The 13637-nt window shown below is 38.9% G+C and overlaps 1 protein-coding gene across 1 annotated transcript in view; it reads right to left on the bottom strand.

Annotated features, from left to right (window-relative positions):
- The window catches only part of PSMD11 (proteasome 26S subunit, non-ATPase 11), a 29036-nt gene that overhangs the window by 10767 nt on the left and 4632 nt on the right, over positions 1-13637 (bottom strand). Inside the window, exons 3-6 of the mRNA XM_069481009.1 lie at positions 9265-9389; positions 3091-3162; positions 2652-2709; positions 1256-1450 (exon numbers count right to left, since the gene is read on the bottom strand). Coding sequence (XP_069337110.1) covers positions 1256-1450; positions 2652-2709; positions 3091-3162; positions 9265-9389 — 450 coding nt within the window. The remainder of the gene's footprint in view (positions 1-1255; positions 1451-2651; positions 2710-3090; positions 3163-9264; positions 9390-13637) is intronic.

Genomic DNA, 13637 nt, shown 5'->3' with positions numbered 1-13637 from the left:
AAATAGGATGCAAGTTCTTCTCTTGACCACAAAGGTAGAGAATAGATTTAATAGAGCAATGGCTTAAACGAAGGGCCAATAATTGGTTAAAGCTAAGTACTTTGATAAAAGCTTTACTTACATTCATCATCTCATCTAATCCTCACCACAATCCTATGAGGCAATACAATTATTACCAACATTTTATAGATGAGCTAGGAATAAGGCTAAAGATAAATTAAGTAACTTGCCCAAAGTCACACACTTAGAAATCAGCAAAACAAAATGTCAACCTAGAAAAGCCTGATCCTAGTACCCCTGAGAGGCAAGTCTGGCAGCTATTGTATTATCTTTTAAGGATGAGAGAGGTAACACAAGAACTTAAACTAGTCTTCTGTCTCCAATCCCAATGCCCCTTCAATAATGATGCCTCTAGTAAAAAAAAGCCGCTGAATAAAAAAAAAAAGTATTCTACCTGCCAGTCTATGGCCTCCTAGCTCCAACATTCACCCACTCCATCAGAAAGCTGAGCACTACACTCAGCTGAAATTGGGGTATCTTCCCTAAGCCATGATTTGAGGCCCTTTGGAAAAGTCCAATAAACTTTACAAAGGTCTCCAAGAGCCAACAGAGTTGTGTTAGGCCAATACTGAAGAGAAATGCTACCATTCTAAGTAGCTAAGAGGAATGTCAAGGGAGTCTTTTAAGCCTAAGTGAGAACTTTCTAGGGTTTGGCTCTAACAGGTTGCCTGGTCAAGCACTGATAAGCATGTTAAGATATTTTAGGCAGTTAATAGGAGCAGGGCAGCTGGTTAGAAGGGTAGCTTTCTGGGCCAGGCATAGTGACTGACGCCTGTAATCCTAGCACTTTGGGAGGCTGAGACGGGAAGATTGCTTGATGCCAGGAATTCAAGACCAGCCTGAGCAAGAACAAGACCTCGTCTCTACAAAAAAAACAAAAATTAGCCAGGCATGGTGGCACATGCCTATAGTCCCAGCTACTAGGGAGGCTGAGGCAGGGGGAATAGCTTGAGCCCAAGAGTTTGAGGTTGCAGCGAGCTATGACAATGCCATTGCACCCTAGCCTGGGCAACAAAGCAAGACCCTATCTCAAAAAAAAAAAAAAAAAAAAAAAGTAAGCTTTCTAATTGGTTTCTTTGAAGAAACTTGAGCCAAATCAACCAGTTTTATTCTCCAGCCCCAACCCCTATTCTTTCCACCTATATGATAAGATGCACTCTAAGAAACACATCCCAGGAGTAGCTACAGGTGTTACCTGACTGCATGTCCAAGGTGGCCTGCAATTTAGGGGGGCAGTAGATTGCATTTGCTGTGGTTCGAGCAGAGGTTAAGGCAGCTCGGGCTTTCGGCAAGTTGCTCAGGGCATGGTATGTTTTGCTTTCTAAAAGCTGTACTTCCACCAAAAGGGCTTTGTCATCCATCTTTTTCAACTCCCGAAGCAGCTGAGAACCTGAAAAAGGAAAAGATGTATACTTCTTTGCTAGCCATAATCTTAATACCTTGATACTGTAACATCTCATTCTCCCACCTTCGTAAGACTCAGGATAAAGAAACCTGTCTAAACTTAAAGAAAGGGCCGGGCGCGGTGACTCATGCCTGTAATCCTAGCACTCTGGGAGGCCGAGGCGGGAGGATTGCTTAATGTCAGGAGCTTGAGACCAGCCTGAGCAAGAGTGAGGCCCCCATCTCTACTAAAAATAGAAAAATTAAAAATTAGCTGGGCGTCCTGCTGCGCACCTGTAGACCCAGCTACTCGGGAGGCTGAGGCAGAAGGATCGCTTCAGCCCAGGAGTCTGAGGTTGCTGTAAGCTAGGCTGATGCCACGGCACTCTAGCCCAGGCAACAGAGCAAGACTCTTGTCTCAAAAAAAAAAAAAAAAAAAAATATTTTAAGTATAATTACAAATAGACATAGTAAATATGACAGCCAGTAAAACACTTGCAATTTATTTTTATTTATTTTTTTTTTTTGAGACAGAGTCTCACTCTGTTGCCCAGGCTAGAGTGAGTGCCGTGCCGTCAGCCTAGCTCACAGCAACCTCAAACTCCTGAGCTCAAGCGATCCTCCTGCCTCAGCCTCCCGAGTAGCTGGGACTACAGGCATGCACCACCATGCCCGGCTAATTTTTTCTATATATATTTTTAGCTGTCCATATAATTTCTTTCTATTTTTAGTAGAGATGGGGTCTCGCTCTTGCTCAGGCTGGTCTCGAACTCCTGAGCTCAAACGATCCGCCCACCTCGGCCTCCCAGAGTGCTAGGATTACAGGCGTGAGCCACCGCGCCCGGCCCGACACTTGCAATTTAAAAAAACTAAATCTGAAATTTAATAGGGTGCTATAGGCAAAATGCAGATATACATTAAAAAAGATTTCAGTTATTAAAATGGAATGGATTTTTCTACTCTAAAGTCAAGTGAACTTAAAAACTACCCTTTTGTTCTTTAAATTTGACAAACTAACTCTAGCTAGTTTATCAGAACTTTAAACATCAGTTTCCCATGACAGATGCAGAACTGTAAGCCACCTTAAATCTTTCTTAGAAGCAGGTAGGATCTAAATTATTAGTTGGTAACTAATAAGAGTAGCCAGGTTTAGAATACATTCATTTAGCTAGCTGAGATGACTTATTAATTTCTACCAGCTTACTTACCCAAATGCAATGCTTCCTGGTACCTCTTGGTATCAAAGTACAAAGACACCAGTCTTGCCTAGGAAAGAGAAAAGGCATTGATTGAAAAGAAGAGAAAAAAAAGCCACAGAAAGAAATCAAAGATTAACAGTCACAGAACTGTTACTGTTGAATATACAAGTCCTGACAATAGCATTAAATTCAGCAAAAGAAATTATCGAGCCCATAGTATTGCCTCCTTTTATAGCCAGTAACTGTTAACTTTATGTTGTTGCTGCTCATTTCTGAGTAGCAGATTCATCTCAAAACTTCAACCAATGAGACTACTATCAATAATCTTTAGATACCAGAGTAATTACAAAGTTGCTGAAACTACTTTTGACCAAGATGGTTTTACTTATATTCACAGTCTGTCTAATTATGCCTAGAGACCTAAAATCAGTGCTAATGTAGAACATACCTCCAAAGCTTGGCGTAAGAAAGTTCTTTTCTCTGATTTGGCCCATTCAATGCACTCTAAACACAGCTCAACCTGCAACGGGGAGAGACAGTACATGCAACATTATGTCCTCATACTCTTTCCACAAACCATGCTTTGGAGAACAGCTTTAATTCCCTCCTTACATATTCCCTGCTCCTGTTTTTGCTCTAGTGTATGATCCACAGTATCTCAATGTTTAATGGTTATATTGTTATAGAGAATCAATTTGGCTTTTAACACATAAAATCTGTTTGTGCTTAGTGTTCTTTAGGAAAATAGCTTCACCTTCAAGACTCTTCTTCTACCTACCCAGGAGAGACCCAGAACTTACAGCAACAAATATAGCCCTGGAATATAGATTTCTACAATGGCTTAGGAATTCCTAAAGCAGAAATATCTCCCTGAAATAGTTAGAAATAGTAACAGTAATATATTATTGTGAATACACAGGTAATAGAGGGGAGAAATTCTCAATCTAAGCACAAATGCCTTGTTCCTAACAGTTGCTTTAAGACTCAAAACGTCCAGTTCTTTCCTTTTCAAATTCTAGCAGAGCAACTAACCAATTCATCATTGCTCTTACAGCAAATGTATATAGTTAGCTTAGCTTGTATGAGAGGGAGTAAAAGGAAATTAGAATAAGCCTAACATTTAAAAGGGATTTTAAGCTTTAATTTAAAGGCACTCTGAAGCCCCAGTTCTATCTGCCACTGAAGCAGTGATGTAACGTGCAAAGTTACTGATTTAAAGCAGTGGTCAATCCTACACAGTCTAAGCATGCCATCAGGTATCCTTGACATATTAGCTTTGACAGAGTATATATTAAATCCTGCAGACCTTATTCTATAACTGCAAGTTTTGTGTTAAGGTTACTAATCAGAGCATAAGACAAAAAGAAATGAAATGAGAAACTGAGCTTTCCAGAGAACTAACTGCTAATACAACATGTATTAAAGTTCTTGTAAGAAATGCTGTAAGGAGGGAAAACTAAAGGGACATAATTCAAATTAACAAGATCTTCTGCCTTTCGATCCTAAGTTCCAGCTCACTAAATAAATTGATGGATGACAACTGTATGTTATTTGGAGCATTCACCAGTAAGAAATTCAATGAAACCTTTACAACTCCTCTTTGGAGCCCCCTGGTGGCTACCTAATCTCCAACTCTAAACTCAACTGACCTCATAATTCTACCAAAAATAAGAACCAAAAACTAAAATAAAAGCAAGCCAATTGCAATTTCAGAGTTTTGAGTTTTGTCCTGAAAAGCTAAATTCAAAATTAGATGTCTGATATATATGGAACTGAAAATATTTTGCTGAATAGTTTTAGCACAAAAAATATACGAGCCTTTAGTCCTAGATGACTCAGGGGCTTAAGAGATGCCTTCTACAGTTTCACCCAGGGAGCTTTTTCAAACGATTCAAAAATGAATACTTAGGACTGAGGTGTATTCCTCTATAAGTTATACTTCAATAAATAGTTTATACCCTCCTCCCCCATAAAAAAGAATGCCTGGGCTCCTGAGTCAGTAGTCTGAAATATAAGCTTGGCTGCTCTGAAGTATATCCCTAATAAAGAAACACCAAATTCTACTCTTACCATTCACCTGCCCCCATTTCCCTGATAGTCTAGATATTAAGTGACTCACCTAAGGTCACATATCAGCTGCTAGGACCAGAACTCATCCCTATCTCCAGTGCTCTCTGTACCTTAACCCGGCCTTAAGTGAAGGTCAGCACAGACATTTCTCCTAGAGGAAGGATTTTTTACAATATGAACTAGATATCTGTTATCAATTATAGAGCACATGATTTACATTATCTAGAATTGTAATTGGTGAAACCAGCACCTCAGTTCCAAGAAATTTTAAAAGGCACTGCCCTTGCTACACAGCTATTTTGCTTGAAAGGCTTTGTGCTTTGTTAACGCTAACAATGACTATTAAAGGGGATAAAAACATACAAGGAGCCCATGCTTCTGGAGAAAGGCTCTTAGTCAAATAAGTACAAAAACTTCATATGGTCAAAATTAGATATTTAAGTTTTATTTAAAACAATACATTTAATCATTAAAAAAAACTCAAAACTTTAATTAACTAAATTCCTATAGAATGAAAATAACTATTATTCCAAATCTGAAATTCTCTAGCACAAACCCCATTTTTCCATTGAAACAACTGTTTTGATAATGTGATTTCTGATGTAAGAATTCTTAAAATGTGCTATTGTGTTTCAGTTAGACAGATTACACCAAAAAATGGCTTCCTATAGGCAAGTCCCTAGAGATCCCTTGAAGGTAAGGTTAATTCTAGAAGTTCAGTTCACTATTTGGCAAAGATGTGGTTCAGTCTTCGTTCTCTCCTCTTCACCCTACTTTTCTAATCCTCTCCCCTTGTTAAGCACCCCATCCTCCTACTCCTCCATACATATGCTCTCAGTTTCTAGGCCCCAAACCTTAGCACTGCAAATGACCAGATCCTAATCTGAATCATATCAACTCTGGGAATATAGCCAGCTGAAAATTGTTCTGTAGATATAGATATATCTGACTTATAGTTAGTTCCCAAACAGAAAAAGGCAAGGAAAATCCCCTCCCTCATACTCTTGGTACCAAACTCCTTAACACAAAACTCTAGCTCTCTTGACGAAATTCTAAAACTTCCTATTTTGCCTCCGGCCTCAATACTACTATGACAGTCCTCCACCTAGGACTTGTTCCTCTATCCTTTCTCATCACCAATCAAAGAATTTTAAAATAACCAAGAAGGAAAACTATATCCAATATCCCCAAGTCAGACACCTTGAGGCACTCAAACAAATGTAGAAACAACACCCCATGCTTACATCTCAATTCAATAAACTTAGATCTTAATTCAACAAAGTATTTTCTAAGCAACTACCATGGGAAAGACATAGTACATACACTCCCCTCAACAAATATTAATAGTACTCATGTAGCTCCTCTGAGACAAACTACTCAAAGTGCTAGGGATCCAATAGTGAAGAGGACAAAGTAGCTATCTTATAGAACTGACATTCTAAGGAAGAAACAGACATTAAACTAGTAAAATAAATATGAAGAAAAGTAAGCGGAGATAGGGCATTTTAGATAGGGTGATCAAGGAAGGTCTCTGAGGAAGTAAGATGTGAGCAAAGACTTGAAATAATGTGAAGAAAAAACCCACGTTAAGATCAGGTTAGGAGCAATCCAGATGTATACAAATGCCAAGGCCAGAAGAGTTTAAAGTGTAGGGCAAAAGGCCAGTATTACAGCTGTAAAGAAAGTAAAAAGGGAGACTAGTATAGATGTGGTCAGAGGTGGCTATAGTTAAGGAATTGGAACCGTACTGGGAATGGGGAAGGCCCTGTGAGAAAGGTATATAGTGCTTCACTTGAATAAGATTATATTACAATAAAGAAGATAAGGCAAATGTAATTGTCACACAAGGCAGAATAATCAGAAATATAACATGTACAAAATATGTGAGTCACTAAAAGAGTTAAGAGCACATTAAAGTCAATAAAAAGATTTCGGAAGAGGTGGAACTTGAGATGGAACGGTGGAAGGGAAAGGTACAGCACGAGCAGCACACGGGGCTTGTTCGACAAACAGCCATCCATCCAAGGTGACTGACATGGTCGACAGGCTTAGCAGAGTACCAGCAGATCAGACTACTGTACTAGGTTGTATCATAGAAGACCCTTCATTAGCTAATTCTGCAGGCTATGGAAAGCCACTAAAGGCTCAAGTTGTGAGAGAAGGAGGAAAGGAATAAAGTGATCAGAGGGTTACTTGGTAAGATATCTATCACAATGGTGGAACGAAGCTTTTACAGTAGTCCAAACAAGAAATAATTAAGAACCAAACTGGATGGTAATTGTAAAGAGAGAACAAATACAAAAGAGGTGGAGAAGCAGACATGAAGAAAGTTGAACTGACAGAATTTGACAAATGACTGGATGTTGAGGTTGGTCACGTTGAGTTTAAGGGGCAGGTTAAGACAATCTGGATGATTCAAAATTTGTTCCAGAACAAGCAAAAAATCTATACTCCACAAAAATTATTAAAAGAAATCCTAGCTTAGTGATATAAGACTCTGGTTCTTGGCTGGACACAGTGGCTCACACCTGTAATCCTAGCACTCTGAGAAGCCAAGGAGGGAGGATCACTTGAGGTCAGGAGTTTGAGACCAGCCTGAGCAAAAGTGAGACCCTGTCTCTACTAAAAACAGAAAAAATGAGCCAGGCATGGTGGTGCATGACTGTGGTCCTAGCTACTCAGGAGGCTGAGGCAGGAGGATCCCTTGAGCCCAGGAGTTTGAGGTTGCAGTAAGCTATGGATGACACCACTGCACTCTAGCCCAGGTGACAGAGCTGGACTCTGTCTCAAAAAAAAAAAAAGACTCTGGTCTTGATTAATGCTAAATTGCTAATCATCAAAAAAACAGCCTTTACTTAACACTAGATGACACTGACAATAAAATGATACAATGCCTAAGAGTGCTTCCTTTCACCCTAGGAAAAGGAAGAAAGGTTCTCTAGTTGACAAAAATTTAACGTGCGATGAAAACAGCAATGTACCAACATAGTTAAGGGAGGGCCTAACCAGACAGGGAACCATGTAACGAAGGGCAGTAAATCCCACTAGGCACTTATAGGAGAGCACTAAATTATGACGTGAATAGATTTCCACAAAAGAATAGGAAAAATGATCATTAAACAAATGCAGTTCTACCCACTGAGTCAGGTCTATGTTATGGGGAGGGACAAATTTCATAGACTTCAGTGTGCAAAAAAGCAGCCTGCATAATTAATTTTTCTGCCTCCAAGTAACATTTATTAGTCAATTTCAAACTAACATTTATTGATCAGTCTATTTTAAGGTATCCTATTTCAAACAAAAGATGGCTTCACTTTCATGAGAACAAAGTACAATTTTAAAAAGTAAGGGTTAGATAAGACTAACACTCCTAATAAAAATCACAGGGCAGCTATCTAAATATTTTCGATCTACTATTATGAAACACAGTTTTGCCAGAAACAAATGAATTTGAAGAACACTCTACAAATGCATTTTCTACAAATGAAGTTAGTTTATGGTGTTTAAACTAGGCTTCAAAGAATCATTAAGAAACCAATTTTATAAAAGACATGATTCCAACATGGGATCCATGTGTTCTAGGTTTCTGAAATTCCTCACTATTTACTCAATATGCTACTATAGCCTTTTTATACCTTTCACCTGTACACCCACATAGGCTACAGCAATCAGACATATAGCCAACTAGCAATGCCAACCCTCACCCTTACATTATCTGACATTTTATATATTTATTTATTGTCTGCTTTCTCAGTTAAAATATAATCCTCATGACAGCAGTGACAGTGTTTTTACAACTGCATCCCCAGTACCTGTAACCAGTGCCTAACACAGAGCAGGCACTCAATGAGTACTGACCAATACATCCATAGGGAAGACAACTATATTCTTCCTACAAACAAACTCAAGCAACTGTAATATACCCTCCTTGAATCTGTCACTTTTTACAGAATGATTGTTAATTTTGGTATGTGTCTCCTCCTGAATTGAGAAAATACAGCTATCTTTGAAAAGGCTGGAAAAGGTTCAGTGATTCCAGGGAGGCATTCTTCAGTGCAGCTCAGGGTCTAGTCTGAACTTGTAGAAAACATGTACAAGAACACCAGAGTCACTTCTGCACATATGAGACACAAATAAATGGATGCTCACCTCTCAATGAAGGCATATACGCAGTACAAAACATGCCAAGAAGGGATGCCACAAGACTTAATTAGTGCTCACAAGGAGCTTTGTGACACAAGATGAAAGGTACCACAGACACAGAAAACATTACAAAGGTGTGGCAATACAATACCTCAAAGACAAGAATCAGTTTGTGACCCTGATGTAATGAGGATTCCAGGGACCACTGACAATCTCCACTTACAAAGCAAAGCATGGAACAGACCCAAAGTATCAAATGCCCTGTAACAAAGAGAAACTGACATGATAAGTCCTGAGCTGTCCTCTGAGCTGTCCCTTCCACATTAGTACCACAGTGCAGGCAGGCTTTTCTTTCATTGAAACAGACTTTTTTCCATATTGTCTACTTTCTGTCATTAACATAGCTTACCTCCTGCCCTGTAGCTGCTTCCATATCAAGAAACAAATCAAGAAGAGATCGGACCAGACGAGCTGCTTTAGCCTTGCTGATGGAATTCAAGAAGGGTCGTACATACTTGAGGAGTCCTCCAAGCTCTGTGTGAAAGGTAATTCAGGGAAAAAAAAGTAAATATCAATAGTAGGGACAAAATATCCATTTAAAAATTGCCCCATGATCATAAAAATCAGTACTTACATCACTGGAATCAGTCTAAATGAAACTTACTAGTTTAAAGCATTCCCAGCAGGTACTACAGTAGCAAAAATAAGTTAACATCATATGCCAAAATTGTATTTTATTCCCCACCCATCCACTGAACTACTATGAAGGCCCGGGAAAAGCTCTTATCTCTGCTTTATTTATCCATTTTAATGAAACAAAAACAGCAAAGTACTCATACTCTCAAAAAACAGTTTTCTAGCTAGAACATGAAACATGCTGTACCCCTGCCCACCCTGGAAAAAACCACTTCCTCACAATCAACAAATACGATCATGTTATAGAAATAATTTTTTTTTTAAGCTTCCAGGTCTACCTTAGCAATTCCCCTTAAACAAACAGAGGTTTTCAATTCCAAGTTCCCTTTTTCCTCTCTTCTTGCAGTACTCCCCAGTTTAGCTTTTCAGCATCTCACTTCCCTGGCACTCTTCTGAATAAACTTTTCACGAAAGTTTGGGTGTTTCGCCCTACTGTTCTGCTACATCCTTTTAAAATTTCTCATTAATCTTCAAACCTAAGTCTTAAACCATGACCAAAAAAGGGTATCTACATAGAGCTCTTCCCCCCTTATAGAAGAGGATAGTACAGGAACTCTAAGGGAGCACCTTTAAAACAATAAACTAGAGATGTGCTTGTCAAACAGCAAAAATTAAACAATGTTTCAACTAAACTAAGGAAGTATTTTTGGAATGTAGGTTAAAATTACTTTAGTGCCACTGCCTCTTTAATATTCTCCAACTGTAGACTTACCCTCCAGAGAACTCTAATTCAGGACAAGCAAACCTTACCCTCCCGAGAATGCTAATTCAGGGTTCTGAAATCCTCATCTGCCTGATTAGTCTAAATGCATGGGACTGTGTCAGGTACTTAAGGAACTTTATACAGAGTAGAAAAGTTCATCTTTCCCTTTACTCCCCGGTACTGCCCTTTGATTCCCAATGTTTAAGACTTTTTCCCACTCTGCCACTTATTCACACCTGCATAGACTATACACCCCTGCTTTCAAACCATACTTATGCCACAATCCCATGCCAACTGTCTTCCAATCCTCTCAACCTATGTAAATCTAAGATATCCTTTTAGGTCCACCTAAAGTCCTATTGAGTCTTCCATGCTAACTCCAGTATACAGTGATTTCACCCTCTCAATTTCCTTTTGCATTTATTTCAATTATATTATGTAATCATAGCTTTTTAAAAGTAGTCTAGGCTGGGCCGGGTGGCTTATGCCTGTAATCCCAGCACTTTGGGAGGCCAAGGTGGGAGGATAGCTTGCGGCCAGGAGTTCAAGACCAGCCAGAGCAACATAGTGAGACCTCATCTCTACAAAAAATTTAAAAAGAATAAAAAGCTGAGTGTAGTAGCATGTGTCTGCAGTCCCAGCTTACTCAGGAGGCTGAGGCAAGCGGATCGCTTGAGCCTGGGAATGCAAAGTTGTAGGGAGCTGTGACTGCACCATCCCTCTCCAGCCTGGGTGATAGAGGGAGACCCTGACACACACACACACACAAAAAAAAAACCCTTCTGCCACAGCATTTCCTACTATGCTTGAACAATTCTGAACAATTTATAGTGACAGAAATATTCAGAAGGCAACCCATTCCAATGTTGGCCAAACCTCCTTCCACGCTGCTTCAAATATTTACACATCATTTATGTCTCCCTAACTTTCCCTTTCTCCAAGCTAAACGTCTTTAGCTATTTCAACTGTTCCTCCAATGTCTCTGATTTCTAGATAACTTATCACATCATTTGCTCTCCTCTGAATAAACTCTACTTTGTAAAGGTACCACTTGTGATATGTTGTGGTACCAAGAACCAAAAACAAAAAACCAGATAGGGCTTGACAGTAGAGCAAGAGACTTAATTCTCTTGATCTGGCCACCACGTTTAACACAAGATAGCATGTTTTATTTTTCCAACAGCACTCTTTGTTCAGACAGAGTCTATTAAGGTCTTTTTTGCATAGACCACTGTCAAAACAGGTAATTCTCCAACCTCCTCTGTTTTGAAGAATACTTTATATAACTTTATACTTATCACAACTGAATTTAATCTTCCTGGCTTTGGCAATAACTGTGAATCTTAACTCTGTCCTCTACTGTACTGAGTCATCTACGAAAATCAGCATGTCTTCTGAAATGGCTTTAACCATGATTCCAGATGCTGACCAGAATAACAAGGACAAATCCCTGACATGATGCTAGACTCCTGTCCAGATTAATAAATGATCCATTTACTAACATGTTTTAGAGATACAGTTATTCAGCCCAATATAAGTTCATAACCTATACCTGTCATATTAATATCATGGCAAATGTTCAAATACCCTGCTTATATCAGATGTGTAGTCTATGTCATTCCTCTAATCCAGGAGCTGACAAACTTTTTCTGTGAAGGGCCAGATGGTAAACATTTTTGGCTTTTCAGATGATATGGTCTTAGTAGCAGGTATTCAACTCAGCCATTGTAATACAAAAGCAGTCAGAGACAATGTAGAAACAAACAGGCATGGCCATGTTCCAATAAAACTTTTACAAAAACAAGTGGCAGGCACACCAGTGTAAATCTACCAGTCTGATAAGGATAACCAAAAAGAGAGAACTAAGATGAGTTTGGAATAATCTGTTCATAATAAACTCACTGTTTTAAGTGATTAAAAGTGATGTAAATGTGATCATAATATAATCTGTCCCAGAACTTTACCACTGATTACCACTTGTGGTGTCTCGGTCTTATCTTTTCATTACCCTTTTGAAAGGCAGAATAACATTTGCCCATCCTCAGTTTCCTTATACCTCTCCACCCTCCATGATTTTTCTAAGAATAATAAATGCCTCTATAATTATATCTGCTAGAACTTTTTTTTATATTAAGAGACAAAAATTGTCAAAGCCCAGAGACTTGAATTTATTTAAATAGACTATCTGCTCTCTCTTCTCTCACCTACCTTGGCTTTAATTCTCTCTCTTTGGTGTTATTTCTATCTTTTTCAGTTTGAAAAATCATTTTCCTTCCTAGAAAAGGCAGAAGCGAAACATGAGCTAAGCAGTCTGCCTTTCTCTCTAGCACCTGCTAACATTACAATATTTTCTCTAAGCACTGAGTGTTACTCTTATCTCAACAGAGAAACAAATGATCTTTTAGTGGCCGTTTTTCAAAAGACTCAGTTCAGGCCGGGCGTGGTGGCTCACGCCTGTAATCCTAGCACTCTGGGAGGCCGAGGTGGGCGGATCATTTGAGCTCAGGAGTTCGAGACCAGCCTGAGCAAGAGCGAGACCCCATCTCTACTAAAAATAGAAAGAAATTATATGGACAGCTAAAAATATATATAGAAAAAATTAGCCGGGCATGGTGGTGCATGCCTGTAGTCCCAGCTACTCGGGAGGCTGAGACAGGAGGATCGCTTGAGCTCAGGAGTTTGAGGTTGCTGTGAGCTAGGCTGACGCCACGGCACTCACTCTAGCCTGGGCAACAGAGTGAGACTCTGTCTCAAAAAAAAAAAAAAAAAAAAAAAAAAGACTCAGTTCACTTTCTGTTTTAGTCTACTACTGTTTTACATTCATTCTTGGTTATATTTCCTGTTACTTTCCATTTTCCTACATATTGAGTTCATTTTAATTCCCATAAAATCATACTGACTTCTGCAATTATATCACCAGAATTTCCTTGTTAGAAGTTCACAGAACTCAGCAGATTCCTTTTAAGAGTTTCAAGCTATGAAGTCTGCAAATGGTGAGCCTGGGCATCATGTCTGATGATGCTAGGAACTACTTTCAATCACTACTCCACATCAGACATTGTTTTATTCCCAAGTGACTGTTTTTGGTCAGGGATCCTATCTTAAACTTTTTGAGTAGAGTACTTAGCACAGTGCTACACATATATTAAATGCATAATAAAACCAACTGAAGATTAATGGAACGGCCATATTTTCCATCCTTAGGGAGCTCAAAATCAAAGCAAACAATACAAACCTATCAATTATTAAAAGCAAAGGTAGGTAAATGAACATAGGCTGCAAGACGTTCTTAGGGTTTCTATTATGTATACCTACATTCATCAAACTTTCTTAGAAGACAATGATAAGTAACATGGAAAACTTTTTGAAAGTCCTTATAATTC

The sequence above is a fragment of the Eulemur rufifrons genome, chromosome 9 (assembly GCF_041146395.1).
Source record: "Eulemur rufifrons isolate Redbay chromosome 9, OSU_ERuf_1, whole genome shotgun sequence".
Lineage (NCBI taxonomy): Eukaryota > Metazoa > Chordata > Mammalia > Primates > Lemuridae > Eulemur > Eulemur rufifrons.
Note: the sequence above shows the minus strand (reverse complement) of the source record. Positions and strands in the feature narration are given on the sequence as shown.